We start from the raw sequence: 16799 nt of genomic DNA, 5'->3' as shown, positions 1-16799 counted from the left end.
AAAGAATCCAAAGAAATTATGGGATCGTGTTGAGTTCCCAAATCCCACTGAGATTAGAAGGAGCGCCTTGTTGGCCCAAGCCCACATAAGCCACTCCAGATGCAGGCTTGAGCTGCTCGGTTTGATGCTGCAGAAAAAAACTTACCTTTTTTTTTAAACCTTTAATTTTGAAGTAACTTAAAGTTTAAAAGTTACAAGAATAGAACAGAGAACTCCCCAATGTTATTTACCCAGAACCATCTGTTTGTTCATTGTTAATATATTTGCCATATTTGAAATCCCATTTTTAATGAGGCAGGAGTTTAGATTTGGGATGGGGAACAGTTAGAGGCTAAGTAGTAAATGATACCATTGCTTGAGAAATCATACATAAATTATGGACCAAATCCCCATTTCTTAGAGTCATAAAGCTTTGCCACTGTAGCATCCTGGTCCCTCGGTGGGAACTTTTGGAATGGCCCAGGATGGGTGTCCTGAGCCCCTAAACTGGGATTTGAATGACAGCTGGCTGTACCCTGTCAGGAAGTAGCATTTAAAAACCAGTGGATACAGTGTACTTCTGTAAGCTGCTCTTAGGAGTTTTTGTTTCTTTTTTGACTTGTATCACTGTGCAAGCAGAACATCAGGATAGAATTTTCTTTGACAATAAAATGTTGAGTGAGACTACAGGCAGAGATAATAGAATTATGTTGGAAACATTCTTAGCATTCCCTAAATTATTACCATACTAATTCTGTCGACAAATTGTCTATAGATATTATATTCCAACATCAAGAAGTTGTCATTTCTCTGAACCACAATCTGTGTGGGGAGAAAGATAGTGAGACCAGAACAAAGAAGCCTATTCACAGAGGAAAGAATAGAGAGATTTTCAATGGTGTGGTAGATCTGTTAGGCGCCAGGAAACATTGGCCACAACTGCACAGTCCGCCAACCCACAGAGTACCCGACTGCCCTTACCCCTGGCCATGAGCCTCAGGTCTGGGACCCCAAAGCCCTGGGGCCTGGGCTGCATACCTGGTCCCCAGCCAGGGCCCTGTGTGGGGCCTCACACACACTGGGCTCCTGACTGGGTGATGTTATTTAAAATATGGCCTTTGCTGCCATCAAGTGTCCAGTTAAAATAATATAAATTCTCTTGACAAATTTTCTTTTAAAATAATATTACTCATTTTTTTCTTTTGTTTTTATTTAAATTCCAGCTAGTTAACCTACAGTGTAATATTAGTTCCAGGTGTACAATATCATGATTCAGCACTTTGATACACCCAGTGCTCATCACCGCAAGGGCCCTCCTTCTTCCCCATCACCTGTTTCCCGCATCCCCCTAACCTCCCCCTTCTAGTGACCAGTACTTTATTCTCTTACAGTGAGGAGTCTGTTTTTTGGTTTATCTCATTCTCTTTTTTTTCCCTGTTTGCTCATTTGTTTCTTAAACTCCACAGAAGAATGAAATCATATGATATTTGTCTTTCTCCAACCGACATTTTTCACTTAACATAATAATACCCATTTTTTAATTAAAAATAAACATTTCCCAACATACTATTCTCTTTTGCTTCCTAAAAATTTCACAGTCCATTATATAAATTAAGACACTCTTCCTAGCTCTTAACCACATTTTGTGTTACATTCATGGCTTTAGAATAAGTTTCCAGCCTTACTGTGTTAAGCCTTATCAGTTTTGTAAAGGAAAATGGTTTGCCTTACTTGTTGCTCCCTTCCTGGGCCGAGTATTGTGGGGAAGCAGTATCCTAGGGACCTTTCCAGGGCTGCAGCACACATGCCCATGTTAGGGAATGTTCGGTCCCTGAAGCTTGGTTCCAGTTCTGATGACCAGAATGTCAAAGAGTGTCCAAAGGGGTGTCTACTTTGCCCAGCACAGTGTTTAGAAACCCTAGAACACCCCAGCAGATGATCCCACCAAGCCCTTCTCCATCCTGTCCATCACCCCACCAGGCCTTGCCACTCCGCCTGCTTGTCTTCTACCTGTTCACACATTCATGGGTCTGCTGGACTTTGTGCTCACTTGTGAAAGAACCACGTGCTGGTAGTGGGAAAGGGAGATAGTGCAAATAGCGAGAAGCCCCCAGTGGCCCACCCTGCCCACCCGGCCGGGACCCAAGAGGTGATGAAGAGCCCATTAGTGGGTTCATGGTTGTCCACGAGCCTTTTTGGTCTTTTCTCTCATACACAGTGCCATGTACAAAATACACATTTTCAGTTTTGCTTATTAAAATGCTTTTATACTAAATATAAATTTTAATTATTTGGAAAGTAGAACATTGATAGTCTCACCACTTTTTACCTTGTATGATTCAAAAACTTAAAAGAAGGGAAAGTCCTCCAGTTCTCTGCTGTTGTCTGGGGGTGGGTCGTGATAACAGCTGGGTGTTTGCTCCCAAACTTTAGAGTGAGTACCTTACTACCAATGTATCTGTGTGTACTGATGTCCTTTTCAGTTTATACTTTTCAAACGGGATCACCCTTGTTTGTAATTATTCTGCAACTTTCTGAACAAGTTGGTTGATTTGTTCCTTATTTTAATCAAGGATCAAATAGTTCTACAAATATTTATTTTAAAAAAAGCAACAACAGAGTCCCCACTTCCTCCTTCTAATTTCTTGCTCCCCAGAAGCAAACTCTGTTCTTTTCGCTGTTATTTTGGTGTTTATCCCCATCCCTTCCCTTTGGGGCATAAGGTATCACTTTAGCTCCCTCTCCCTGACCCAGAGCCTCCCCTCCCCTTCGGCTACCTTTCCCGTGGCCTGACCTCCCTGGCGTTGGTGGTGTCATTGGGTTTGGACCAGTATGGGTGGTTGTTTTCTATCACTCTGATTACCTAAATGCCCCCCGCCCCCCGCAGCCTTCTGTTTACACTGTGATTTAGTTGTTTGCATTGTGGTCTTGTTCTTTTGCTTTTCAAGGAGCAAGTAGTTTGCTCTGCTCTCCTTGCTAAGTTAACGCAAAGCCTTCTGCCAAGCATCTGGGTTTCCTCTTAGTGTGTCCAGGTGATGTGCTGTTTCATCGCAGGTGGACCCTCGCTCTCAGAACCTCAGCGCTGTTCCCACCTTGACTGGCTGTCCCCCACCCCCATACCTGATGTGGCAGGTGGGGGGGGGGGTCATCCTGGCCCTGGCCCTAGCTTTTCCCTGGGGCTTTCCTTAACCTGCTCCCTGACCCCTTTCTGTCTTTCTCAGTTTATTCCCTTATTTTGGTGGAACACATCCTCCAATAGCTTCCGCAGAAGTGGTGCATGGGAGGTAAACTTTCTTGCGGCCTTAAATGCTTAAAACTCTTCATTCTGCCCTGTCACGTGATTCATAGTTTGGCTGGATATAGAATTCTTAGTTACAAATCAGTTGCCCTCCGAGTTGTAAATGCAGGACCCTGTTTTAGTGTCATGTAGTTTGGCTTTTGAGCTTTCTAATACCATTCTTACTCCAGATCATTTGCAAGTGCCCTGTTGTGTTTTTCTCTCTTGATTCTCTAAAAATGTTTCTTCATTTCTTGGGTTCTGAAATGTTATGGCGATATGCCTTGATACGGAAATTTTTTTCATTCCTTGTGGTGGGCACTTGATGGCCCTTTAGTCTGGAAGGCTATGCCCTAGAGTTCTGGGAAATTTGTAGTATTTCTTTCAGAATGCCCAGAATGCCTGGTGTCAGAAGCTGGGTAGGGTGGAGCTGGGTCAGGATGCAGACCTCCACTACACCCATGCCCTCCCTGTGCCTCCCACCAGCATATCTGTTGCTGTTGTGCTGAGGCCCAAGTCTGGAATCTCAGTTTCGGTTTTTCTAGGTTATGGGGCCATAGGGGTGAAGAAGGAGCCTGCCTCTCTTCTGGGGTGGAGCTGGGGAGATCTGGAAAGCCCTGACCCTTTCCTGGGCATTGTGGTCCCCCTTGTGGTGCTCGGGCTGCTCACTGAGTTTGGAATGTACCACACTCAGCCAAGTCATTTCCTGCCTCTCCACCACTCTTTGTCCCCAGAGAGCATGTGGGGTTTTTCATGGACAGCATGGCCTGCCAGGATGGGACTGGGCCTGCGAGATTCGTACTAGGTGAAGGCCTGTGAGGAAGAGCCGGGGAGTGGGCTGCAGGGATTGGAGAGGCTGGCGGAAGGCAGCCCAGGGCTGAGCTCTTGGAGGGACTGAGGGCAGGGCTGCAGGCTGCAACTATGGCCCTCAGAAAGCTTCCCCCACAGCCGTCCCCAAGCCGCCTGCTGGAGTCTGGTGTCTCAGAAATGGGCTCCTGCCCTACACTGTGACAGGCCAGGAGCCACACAGGTCAGGAGGAACTTTGTGGTGCTCCCCATGGGTCTCTCTTCTTGAGGGGAGCTTGAGAAGAAGGTATCTCCTGTCCCAGCAGTTGTTCTCTGGGCCACAACAGATGCACACTTTGCCTTGTCCACTCTCTGTTCCCTCGGCTGTCGCCTTGCCAGGTCTCTGTGGTTTGCCTGCATGTGACCCAGACCTTCATATCTGAGGGGTCTGACTCTGGTGGCTCAGAACAGGCTACTGGGCCCGTGGATGCAGCCAGCAGTCCCCTCCCCAGTCCTGAAATTGTATGATCGAAACGGATACACTGGGCAGTTGGAGTGACCCCCGCGCTGGTTCCTTGGCCTACAAAGTAAGAGGTGTCATGATGGCGAAGGCCAAGTGGGCACATGAGACTGTCCCACCAAGATAAGTCAAAAACACGTTTGATCTCCGGGGTCAGCATGGATAGAGGAGATTAGGGCCACCACTGGAACTCAAGGACAGCACTCCATGTCACAGCCCTGTTTGAGTCCCCAGTCCGGCCCTGGAGGAAACTCAGTGGTCCTGGAGAATGTTTGCCGCCAAGGCCTATGCAGCTAGTAGTGCTGGTTGCAGCTGCAGTGCCAGCCACCATAGAGCTCCTAGAACCGATTAATAAGGCCTTAGTACAGCGTGAAGCCACTGACAGGGCAAATGCATTCTTCCATGCTGATTGGGAGGGAGGGTCAGAAACTGTTCACACACAGGTGGGACAGACAGCAGTGTTCTTCCGTAGTGTGCACAGGTCTGTGTCGTCAGCTAGCTGGAACCATGCTTTGGGTCGTTGCGTTTCAGGGTCCACTCAGAGCTCATGTCCCACAGTCCTCCAGATGACTGCTTAGCCTCCTGTCCCAGGGTTCAGTCATCCCGGTGAGTGGCTGCAGGTACCTCTAGGGAAGAACTGGGGAAATCAAGGTAGCAGACCCTTGTCACCATGTGCAGGGTCCTCCTTCCTAGGATACCGCTCTGGTCATTGGGTTCTGATCTGAGAACTGACCGGGGAAAATGGTGTCTTATGGGGTGCCGCCCTCGGCCCCCTTCTCCTCTGCTCTGGCCCTTCTGTGGCTATAGTTGTTTCACTCATTCTTGTTGTCTGCCCCAGGGACACTGTGCTCTCATGGCCATCCCTACATCTGTGGGCCAAGCCCCAAGTTCGTGTGTCCTTTGTATCTTAACGTGTGTTTCTTCTTTTCCCTGTTTGGGGTGGTAAGAGAGAGTGCCATGGAAGTGGGGGGGCCATCAGGAGCCCCGAGACCTTTTCCAGCCCCTCCTGTGGGCAGGCATCCCCAGGCCAGCACCTTTCAGGCCTGCCAGGACATCACAGACAGCGGCGTTGCATTTTGTTATCACAGTTTTCCAGCAGATGGCAGTAAAGGGTGTCCTTCCAACCCAATCTACTCGAGGGGAGAATTTTCTGACAGCTGGAAGGGGCTGGAGACTGGCATGTTTTCTACCTTATTCTGCGGTTCACTGAGCGGTGGACGGTGAGCTGCACTACTAACCCTTTTCCCTATGGCATTGCTTTAGATCAAGGCTGGGGTGGATTCCAGAGGAAGGAATCAGCTTCCTCTAAAGAAAGCACCTTTTGACATCCCAACCAATGGGATGTTGTCATTCCTTTCCAAAGAGACCCAAAATAGTTCCTTGTCATTTGGACATTTAAAAAATTTTTTTCTTCACGAAGATGAGCATTATCTTACCTGTTATCAGGTTTTAACATACCTATTAACATACCTGCTCTTGCCATAGTCTTGGTCTTAAAAAAAAAAAAAAAAAAAACTAGAGATAAATTGGTTCTTTGCCTTAGCTGTATGACTGCCTCCTCACAAGGCACGCTGGTGTGCGTGAGGGGCTCACAGAGGGATGGGAGAGCTCCCGCGGGCTCCCCCACATTAGGACACATGGATGAGAGGATGAGAGGGTGGTGGCCAGTGACGCCAGGGCATCTGCATGGGAATCGGTGGGAATTTTCATTGCGTTTTCAAATATTACATATTTCTACCGAATCCAAGAAGTTGAGAACATTCAACAGTAATGAAACATAATTTTATCTGATGGAGTTTTTAACTGTCTCAAGGCACACCTGCGAGCACCCATCTGTGCATGTTCCTTGGAAGGCATGAGTCAGGTGCTGGGCCTGACCCCTCACACTGAGTCTTCCCAGGTCCTCCCGTGCTCAGTGTGACTAGGGAGGACAGCGGACGGGGGTAGCTGAGAAGGCACAGTTTCTAGGGTGAATGTGCAGGCTGCCATCCCAGCCAGCAGTCAGATCCCTGGGGCCTGAGGAAGGATATGGGGATGAGAGGGTCCTTGTGAAGAAAGGCCCGGGGTGGAACTCATGTTCATGTGTCCAGGGTGTGGGGTCGAGGGGAGGGTGACACATGTGTTCATACAGCGAGCAACTTTGGTGCATCCACTGGATGAGGCTGGGCTCTGAGAGCTGACAGCGCAGCCCGGGCTCTGGCAGGGGGAGATGAGGGTGCCTTCTGGGAGGTGTGTGTGGTGGGGCAGGCTTGGGGACCATGGAATTCTTTGTCTGAGAGAAGAAGTCTCCATTCAAAGATTGTGGAGTTAGAGAATTCTAGCCCTGTGCTGAGTAGTGTGGCAGCCACGAGCCACAGGGCTGTCGAGTACTTAGAATGTGGTGTCATTGTTAAGATGCAGTGGATTTCAAGAACAGTACCAAAAAAGGAATATGAACTGCCTCATTAATCATTTCTGTATGTTGTTTCACATATTAAAACGATAATGTTAATGGGTATATTGGGTTACATAAGGTACCTTATTACAATTCACTTTATGTGTTTGTATTCATCCTTCCTAAGGTGGCTACTAGAAAATGTGAATTCCGTGTGGCCTGCGTTATATTTCTGTGGGACAGCTGGGGACTGACGGAGGAGCAGGTGTGGAGGAAGGAAAGCTGGGTTCTGTGGGAGCTCCAAGGAGGTTTTAAGCAAAGAGATGTCGTGACGTTTCCCACATAGGGACGAGGGCGACCATCTGACTTCTTGAAGTGAATTTGTATTTGTTTCAATTTGAGAGAGTTAGGTTTTCCCAAATTCCAGTGTTCAGTTCTAACCCCCCTTGATGTCCCAGAACTCTGGTACCTGGGCAGCCCCAGCCTCACCTCCCTGGGGTACGAGGTTGGCGGTATAGTGTGCTCTGGTTTGTCATGCTCACCTCAGCCGTCTCTGTCCTAGGACTTGAAGCCTAGCAACATCGTAGTAAAATCAGACTGCACACTCAAGATCCTTGATTTTGGCCTGGCCCGGACGGCGTGTACCAACTTCATGATGACTCCATATGTGGTGACGCGTTATTACCGGGCGCCTGAAGTCATCCTGGGCATGGGCTACAAAGAGAACGGTGAGTGCGGGCGGTGCCCCTGCGTGGCTGAGGCTCACCAGTAGCAGTGTTCCCCCAGGCCACAGGAAACACCCTGGGCGGGCCCACAGGTGCAAAGTCATTAATCTCATGTCTCCAGTGGCTGAAGTCACCCGCTTGTACAAATTCACTTTTGAAACGAGTACTTTTTACCATCTCAAACTTTAACATGCTTGGTTTGGACACATGTGCAGGCCCACCACACCAGCAGTACCTGAAGACCTCCCCGGGCCCCCTCTAAGCTCTCAGCCCCCATAGGGAGCCGTTACCCTGATTTCCAGTGCCGAAGCCTGGTTTTTCCTTATTTTTTGAGCTTAGTACAAATAGAGTGATACATGCTGTTTTTTGTGTAAAACCGATTTATTAACATCAACACTTAACTTACTCGAACAATATCAGAGCCCTTTGTAACTTAGCTCTCGACAAATTTTTCAAAAAGAACTCAATCACAGTTACTCGCTAAGAGTCTGAAACTTATATTTTTCAATGTTAAGCATAAAAAAAATAAAAATATCAAATTGCTGATAAAAAAAAAGAGTCTGAAACTTTGTGCAGGTGATCTGGATGGTCACCAGTGCCCCCCCTCCCCCGTTCCTGGTGGCCCCATTGGCTCCTCCCATAGTGCTAAGCAGGGCCACCAAGTAGCCCTCTGTCTGGCCCTCAGGCCCCAAAGAAGCCCAGACCAGCGCACCTGCTCCCAGGAGGTCCTGCAGGCATGACAGGGTAGCAGAGGGTCACACAGTGGGCATGGTGTCCATACTTGACGATAGCTGGGCTTGTCTTTGTTGGGAGGGGGTCTTGAGAAAGCTGCATGGGGGTCTTGGGCTGGCTTTAATCACCTGGTGTTTGGTAGTGGACATCTGGTCTGTCGGGTGCATCATGGCAGAAATGGTCCTCCATAAAGTCCTGTTCCCAGGAAGAGACTGTATCCTTCACAGGGAGAAACCCAGCACGGGCCGTGGGGGCGGGCGGGTGCCTGCCTGCACACAGCTCTGGGGGCACAGCCACTTCTTCTGTTGGCGGGTCTGTTTGTATTCCATGCTGTAAAGTGCTGGACCCTCAGGTACTATAGCCCAGACTGCCGGAAGCCGAAGGCCACAGCGAAGGCCGGCAGTCGTTCGCACCATGGGGACAGCTCACCCTTAGCTAGCCATTTATTTTTCCATATTTGTGTGTTTAGTACACTGTTAGAACTCCTTTTCCTCACCTTTGTTTTGTTCATGGCACTTCATAATTTTATCATTTCATTTTATTTTCAGTTGATATCTGGTCAGTGGGTTGCATCATGGGAGAGCTGGTGAAAGGTTGTGTGATTTTCCAAGGCACTGATCGTATCCTTCCCGGGACCTTCATGGCCGTGCTTTCCATAAATGCCGAGGCCAGCAGGAGCTCGAAAGGAAAATGTTGTACTTGTAGACCGTATCCTGGGGGGGTCTTTATTATGTTTGTTAAATTAGCATCACAAACCAAGTGGTTCAGTTTTATGTTTTCTTTTTCACTTGACTACCTGTAATGACTTTATGGAGGCTTAGAGTTACATTAAACCAATTATGTTAGTTTTAATTTTATAAAAAATAGCTTAGGAATTGATTTATTCTGTCAAACATATTTTGATATTTAAATGAAAAATACTGTTTATTTAGATCATTCAGTTGTTTTAACAAGGATGGTTGCTGTCTAAGCTTAATAGGCCAGTATTATTGTGTCATTCAATTATTAATATACCATTTTGCTAGTTATTAGAATGGACTAAAATATTTTCCCCCAAAGTAAGAACTGAAGCACACTACATAAGACTGAAGTAAAAGAGATCAAAAAGGAACAGTACATGTTAATTTTCTTGCCTGTTACTCTGCTATTTTGTAGAAATTTTTAAAAGATCCATCTAGAAGGTTCTTCTGTGACACACCTGGAGAAGTCTGAGTAAATATACTATGCAGAAGATTAACTTATACTGTGGTCAGCAAATCACATTAATAACACAGAGCATAAAGCAGACGAGACAACATGCTCGTTAGAGTAGCTTTCCTTGATCACACTCCTCACATTCTCCCATCTTTAATATTTTTCACTCAAACATACTCCCTTTTTCATTTGCGTTCTAACCACTTACGATTTCCATTAGTCTTTGATTTTGTTTTTGCCTTATGAAACCTTAAAGTGGTCTCTGTCTGATAGCAGATTGATGGTTATTTTTAAAGGAGATGGAGCTGTGTAGTCAGTGTTTTGTATGTATTTTATTAAAGTTATTTTAGTTTTTTTATAATTTTATGAGGGTGATTTTCTTGTAATATAAATTCTTTACAACACAAATGTGGAATGGAAAGATTTTGTTCCTATCATTTTATTTGCCTTCCTTGACATTTTTCACATCACAGATTTTATGTGAAGTTAAATACAGCATTTTATTTTGTTCTAATAAATTTTCTGGCAGTTTTCCACTGCCTTTCCTTTGATTCGCTTGTTCCAAACTATAAATAAGGAGATCTTTATCTTGCAAACAGACTCAGCTTAAAAGGGAAAAGTTGATGTATTCTGAAGATAAATAATTTAGAAGGATCTACTTAACATTTCATTGGTCTCAATTCTTGTTCATTTTGTGTCCTTCCTTTTTTGAATTATGAAATGTTTTCTTCAGAAAGTATAAAAACTGTGGATACTTTCTGGTGCACTACAAAGTTAATTTGAAGTTCCTCCCTTAAGTATTAACATCTTGCCATGTCGGTAACTAGTATTTTTATATATCAGGCGACCTGATGTCATTCTCAAAATATATATACAGGGTTAACATCATTTTCCAAAGGCAATTTTTGCCCCCTATTTCAAACATTAGATTAAAAATTACTGGAATGGGAAAAGATTCTGGCATCTAGACTGCAGTGCTCTGAGATGTGCTTCAAATCCGTGACCTGGGGTAGAAGAGGACCTCCTGTGCCACAGTAGCCCATCAGAGACAGGGAGCTACCACCCTCAGGCGCACAGGAGTCCGGGCATCCCTCAGCCTCGATCCCTCTTCAGCATAACAAGAGGCCCATGGGAGCCAAGGGATAGGAGTGCACGCACACACCCAGAAGGCCCATCAGGCTTGTTGGGTGTGATGTTTCCCTTCCCACCCTTTCCCTTCCTCCCGTTAGTCTACAGAAATGACCCTTGATCATGAGCACACTAAACATTTACTCAGCACCTGCCCTTTTCTAGGCTCAGACCTGACTTATGTTGGAAAAGGTCGTTCCAGCGGCTGGGCCAAAGGCAGACAGACTCACGGACAAGAGCAGGAGCAGGGAGACGAGGGATGTTTCAGAGGATCAGTGGAAAGTGAAGATGGTGAGAAGGGCTTGAGGGCTTCCCCATCCAGCTCCAGCAGCACATAGGAACACAGGTTTACATGACTTTTTTTTCCTGGCCTACATTCTCTGTTACCATCGTTTCAGTGTCAGAATCACTTTCCAGCTCATAATGCCCATTATTCCAAGCCTCCTGTGAACTAGACAAAGCTGATATTTTCTGCATTTTACAAACAAGCAAGTCGGGAGCCAAGGGAGACTGAGTGTCCAGCACCCGGCGCATGGTTAGAGCACAGTGGAGTCCGAAACCCAGGTCATGTGCTCTGAAAGGAAGTAAGATGCACTCCAGGGTACTGCAGTGATGGTCAGGGTCAGTGCCAGGGGAATGAGAATGACCTCGCAGAGCTGTCCATCTAAGCCCAGTCCCAGGCAAGCCTGTGGTCCTGTGGGAGAGGACAGGGCCTGGGCTCGAGAGCCCCGAACCCTGGCTCACGCACCATACTCCGTGGGGCCTCTGCTTTCCCAGCCGTGACCCCGGGACCCAGGTCTGTCTACTTCAGCAAGCTTTCGAATCTAAGTAGCCTCAGTGTGAAAACTGATTTCGGTTTGCTGAAGTCCTATTTATCTAACTTCATCTTTCATCACCTCTGACATGGGTATCCTTCAGCTAAAAGATAACTGTCATTTGGTCTAGAAGGTAGGTCAGTCTAATATACTAATATATTAGTATAATAGTCTAATATACTAATATACACAGTCTAATATACTGTGACCAGAGTTTAGAAAGGCACAGAGGTTTTAAAACTAGTCTCCCTTTGGAAACCCACACCCTATTTGCATATTTTATCAAAACACCTGTGGGGTGGCCTCACTCATTACCTGTCAGTAGGTCGAAAGAGGGTTTTCATGTTTCTTTGAATGATGCTACTTCATGTGACATGACCATAAGGCCGTTCAGTTGTATTTTCCTCAAGAGACTCCTTAGATATTGATCAGTGGAATAAAGTCATTGAGCAACTAGGAACACCGTCTGCGGATTTTATGAAGAAACTGCAGCCGACCGTGAGGAATTACGTAGAAAACAGACCGAAGTACCCCGGCATCAAATTCGAAGAGCTCTTTCCAGATTGGATATTCCCATCTGAATCCGAACGAGACAAAATTAAAAGTAAGAGGCCCTTTGTTTCCTTCATCCCTGTTTCCACAGTCTGGGCACCACTCTCGGCCTCTTCAGGTCTTCGTTCTGACGCCTCTGGATGTAGGGAGATAAAATAATGGAAGCCCTCAAATAAAGTGAGGTACAGGCCAGCCTGAAGGCTTAGAGACCTGAAAGTTCTGTCCTCTACAGAATGGCCACGCTGAAATCTTTGGTCAAAATGAAAAGGTTCACGTCCCTCTGAACCAGTCTTATGTTAATCATAGCAATTGGAAATCACAGTCTTTGGGTACAAGGAACCCTCTAGTTAAGATTCTAGCCCATAGTTGGATAAAATAAAGCTCCTCCTCCACTTCTCCCGTGCCCATCACTAAAGCTGTGATTTAAGGGAAAGGATAGATTTCTCTCCACCTCAGGGTATACTGTGCCTCCATCTGAAAAGTCCCATCTCTCCTTTGCCTACCGATGTGAACTTTAATTGCCAATATTTAGGTGAGTTACTGAGTATGTTGGTTTTTTTCTAACAAGTAATCTCTAGATTTTTTTTTAAATGTATGTTGCCAACGTTACATGCAGTTGGGCATAGGGGAGGCATCCATGAAGTGTTCGATCACGGGCAAACATGAGATCATTGTATGGCTTCAGAGGTCTATTGTAATCCGTCTGGAGGGGACATGAAGAGAAGAGCCTTCCGGTGCTCCATGCCTGCATGTCAAGAAGTGCGGCCCTTAGCTGGGCCCCTGCGCCCCCCCTAGTAGCAGCTCTCCCTAGGCACCATGTTGGCCTCCTGTTGGCCTGTGTCCCCTTGGTGCCCTGTTCCCCCTTCACCTCCCAGATCCAGAGGCAAGAAATGGAGGTCAAAAACCTGATGGTAGTGAAAGTGGTTTCTTGGCTTATTTGTAAAGAAAAAGCCTTGATTGATCTGGAACCTGCCAAAAAATTTCTCAAGGTGAATACATCTCTATTCTGTCGGCACTGTCACATTTCCTCTGTGATGTTCTGTGTCTCAGCATTCATGTATTCATCTAATCATTTGTTTGCACCCTAGCAAGTCAAGCTAGAGATTTGTTATCGAAAATGTTAGTGATTGATCCCGACAAGCGAATCTCTGTGGACGAAGCTTTACGTCACCCTTATATTACCGTTTGGTACGACCCTGCTGAAGCCGAAGCGGTAAGCCTGTGTTCCAGAAGGACTTGTTGGGGGGGCAGGGCGTATGTTTCCTCGGATCTTCCATGGCTCAGTCCGAACAGCTGCATGAAGATGGCAAGTTCTAGATTTCATTTTTTTTTTTTTTAAGATTTTATTTATTCATCCGACAAAGAGAGAGCACAAGCAGGGGGAGTAGCAGAGTCTCCGCTGAGCAGGGAGCTCGATGTGGGGCTCGATCCCAGAATCCTGGGATCGTGACCTGAGCCAAAGGCAGATGCTTAACCCACTGAGCCACCCAGGTGCCCACAAGTTCTAGTTTCAGAGGACTCCTGACTATAAAGAGGCCAGCGGTCGTCCGAGACTTGAGTCCCTTTTGAGACCCTTGCTCCTGGGGCCATTGGTCCATGTAGCTCAGGAGTGGACGTGCCTATGCTATGGTGACACGTTGTCTTCCTTTATACACAAGCTGGCGTGGGATCATAATGCCACCACTTATGAAGCCCCCAGCATGTGCCTGGCAGGCTGCTGCGTGCTTTGCTTATAACAGCTTGTTTAGTCCATCCAGTCAGAGAGGCTAAGAAACTTGCTGGAAGGTTCCCAGGGCAGTTCCATTTGAGAGTGTGGGCTCAGGGCCATTCTGCCTTAGCAGCAGTGGCCTGAATGCTCTCTGGCTCTAAGACGTAACTCATGGGGGCAGGCTTGCTTTAGGGCTCGCCCGTGGGCTTCACCACCACAGTGAACAGTGTTTCAAGGAGCCCCATTTATCGACATGGGCTTTTGAAGTAGGTCTTTGGAACGGTCCTGTGCGAGTCGGGGATTGGGTAAGGGGGCTCTGACGTGAAGAACTGCAAACCTGAGCCGGCATGGTCCTCATCCAGGGCGGGTCGCTAGGAAGCGGCTCATGATTACTGCTTCATAGGTACATTTGGGCAGATGCCGTGAGAATGTTTAGAGATCATGTCATTATTAAGAGGACCACAATAGCTCCTCTTTTTTTTCTTGGTTAATTTCTCCCTAATTATTTTGATTCACAAAGTGACGTAACATCGCACTTCTGAAGAAACCTTTAAGGAGCCATGTATTGAATGAAAGTCACATGATAAATAGATGAGAATCTCCCCAGTGATTTTACCGTCTTCATGCCTCATTACGTTTGTAACTGTTGACTTCACGTGTCATTTAATTTTCAGCCACCACCTCAGATATACGACGCCCAGCTGGAAGAACGAGAGCATGCGATTGAAGAGTGGAAAGGTAAAGGCAGATGGGACTTTGCCCCTCGCTCGCCTGTGCAGTCGCTTGTTGGCAGGAGCCCTTCTAGGGAAGTGGCGAGAGGCCCTGCAGCCCCTGTTAGCCCAGGTCTTCCCACTCCCTAGTAGAGCAGGAACTTGCAGATAACAGAGAAGAACCGGTATCAGCTGCATACTGTGGCTTTCTGGAGACTGTGAGATTCACCAAACAGCCCACAGCCAACTAAGCTCGTAACCAGGAGGTTGAAGAGCAATTCCCCATTAAAAAGCAGAATCAGTAGGAATTGAGAACCTGGGTCAGTGCAGGTCAAACATGGCAACGTGCTCTGCCCCAGCGGATTACGTCTGCTCTCTCAGGGTGACTGGAGAGCCGGGACCTGCATGAACATGCGCTCGCCAGGGCAACACACATAGCCACACTCTGTGCCAGGGAAATGCTCAAGGCATTCTCCTCTCGGCTCACAAATGCCGAAACTCTAGGAACCCTTGATGCTTCCCTGGTAGGTTGTTTGCTTCACTTACAAGTCAGAATCAAGGAAACTAAGGTTGAAGCCAAGAAATGACTGATGAGTTTGTATAAATTTCTGGCCAGGCTGGAGGGGCTTCTCCCCCACAGATGGATACCGGCTCCATTTGGAGAACCCCGAGTAATGAGAGAAATGCTTGCAAATGGTGCGAAAACGTGTGGTACTTTCAAATGCTCCACAAGGGCCACTTTGCTAGTCCCCCGCCCCTTGTAGAACCCCCTGTGGGTACAGAACCACCTTCAGTCAGGTTGAGAAGATGTAATGTATCGAAAAGTGGGTGTTTTGGTCTAGGTAGACAGTATTATTGAGTTAACTGTATATCATGGTTAAAAATAAGGCATCACGTTGCCCTTGGAGTGGCCCCGATTAATTAGGAAGCAGGGTTCAGAGATGCAGAGAAACTGATGGAGGCTTCTACCTTGCGTGTCTGTTTGAAGAGCTGATTTACAAGGAAGTGCTGGACTGGGAAGAGAGGAGCAAGAACGGCGTGGTCAAAGATCAGCCTTCAGGTTAGTGATTGCTTTGATAGCTTGAGCCCAGTCTCCTTTTCCCCTTCCAGCTTTCCTAAATGGCAGCAGCACTTGGGATGGCAGCTCACCCGGCCCTGGGTCCAAAAGCTCCTGATGGGAGGTCGGCTGCCTGTCTGGGGTGTTGCAGTGGCAGCAGCTGCTGGGCTTCTGCTTCAGGGGATTAGAACTGGGTTAGAACCGGCCTACTTCCATGCTGGCCTCTGCTCCTGCCAGCTCCATCTATAGATGAGGGAGCTGAATTTCAAACGTCGCCACGGTGCATGACCCTCTGGGCAGGCCCCACCTGGCTCCAGAAGAAAATCCGTGCAAATCTAAGTAAAATGCAGTCTGGTTCCCTTGTGAAAAAGCTGTTCATCTAATACTCCCGTATTTGTACTTGGCCTCCCTGGTGGCCGACTCCCCATGGAACTGTCGGAGACAGAACACGTGTGGTGTTTGTGCAGGATTGTAGGGTCCCACATGCTTCCTGAGTGAGATCCTTCCTTGTTATATTTATTCTCTCACCTCGTCCCCCCCCACCCAGAAGCCCGCACTCATGCACATGGAGACACAGACTCTTGAATTTTCTGTTCAGCATGACGTACATGCCAAGTATCTGGAGATTACGTAACTTCCGCACAGAATTAGGTGCCTGTGGTTAACAAGGCACAAATTGAAGACTGTAGGCACTGGCCTCTGAGAGTTCAAATGTTTTATTTTTGCTTGCACCAGACTAAAATACAGGCCCTAGGAAATAGCATAGTTTCATGTACCTTAAAGACTCAAAATGTCAGTTTTCAGGATATAGAAAACAAAAATAAAGTGAGTAGGAGGCCACTAATTTTTTTTCCTTTTTGTTTGTTTGTATATAGTTTTTATTTTAGCACGGTTTTCTTAATTTAAAAAGCCAACATGTAGTACATCATTAGTTTCAGATGTAGTGTTTAATAATTCATCAGTTGCATAGAACACCCTGTGCTGATCACATCACGTGCCTTCCTAATGCCCATCCCCCAGTTACCCCACCCTTCCCCTCCCTCCCCTCCAGCCACCCTCAGTTTGTTCCCTAGACTTAAGAGTCTCTCAAGGTGTGTCTCTCCATCTGGTTTTTTTCCATTGCGTTTTTATTACAAAAGAATTGTTCCAAGGTTGCTGCTTTTTCCCTTGGACAAAGTATTGATGACTATAGCTGAAACATCTGATGATCGTCGAGCCCTTATTTGGGCTTCAGCCTTTTGC

General features: G+C 46.8%; 1 protein-coding gene across 4 annotated transcripts in view; it reads left to right on the top strand.

Moving 5' to 3' along the window:
• Nucleotides 1–16799, top strand: part of MAPK9 (mitogen-activated protein kinase 9) — a 47752-nt gene that overhangs the window by 29869 nt on the left and 1084 nt on the right. For 3 of the 4 annotated variants that reach the window (XM_059175949.1, XM_059175946.1, XM_059175948.1), the window contains 6 exons: nucleotides 7499–7664; nucleotides 8942–9013; nucleotides 11952–12134; nucleotides 13171–13295; nucleotides 14465–14528; nucleotides 15489–15560. In XM_059175949.1, coding sequence (XP_059031932.1) covers nucleotides 7499–7664; nucleotides 8942–9013; nucleotides 11952–12134; nucleotides 13171–13295; nucleotides 14465–14528; nucleotides 15489–15560 — 682 coding nt within the window. Of the gene's footprint in view, nucleotides 1–7498; nucleotides 7665–8535; nucleotides 8608–8941; nucleotides 9014–11951; nucleotides 12135–13170; nucleotides 13296–14464; nucleotides 14529–15488; nucleotides 15561–16799 lie in introns of all 4 variants that reach the window. The other variant, XM_059175947.1, reaches the window with a different exon arrangement.

The sequence above is a fragment of the Mustela lutreola genome, chromosome 5, assembly GCF_030435805.1.
Source record: "Mustela lutreola isolate mMusLut2 chromosome 5, mMusLut2.pri, whole genome shotgun sequence".
Lineage (NCBI taxonomy): Eukaryota > Metazoa > Chordata > Mammalia > Carnivora > Mustelidae > Mustela > Mustela lutreola.
Note: the sequence above shows the minus strand (reverse complement) of the source record. Positions and strands in the feature narration are given on the sequence as shown.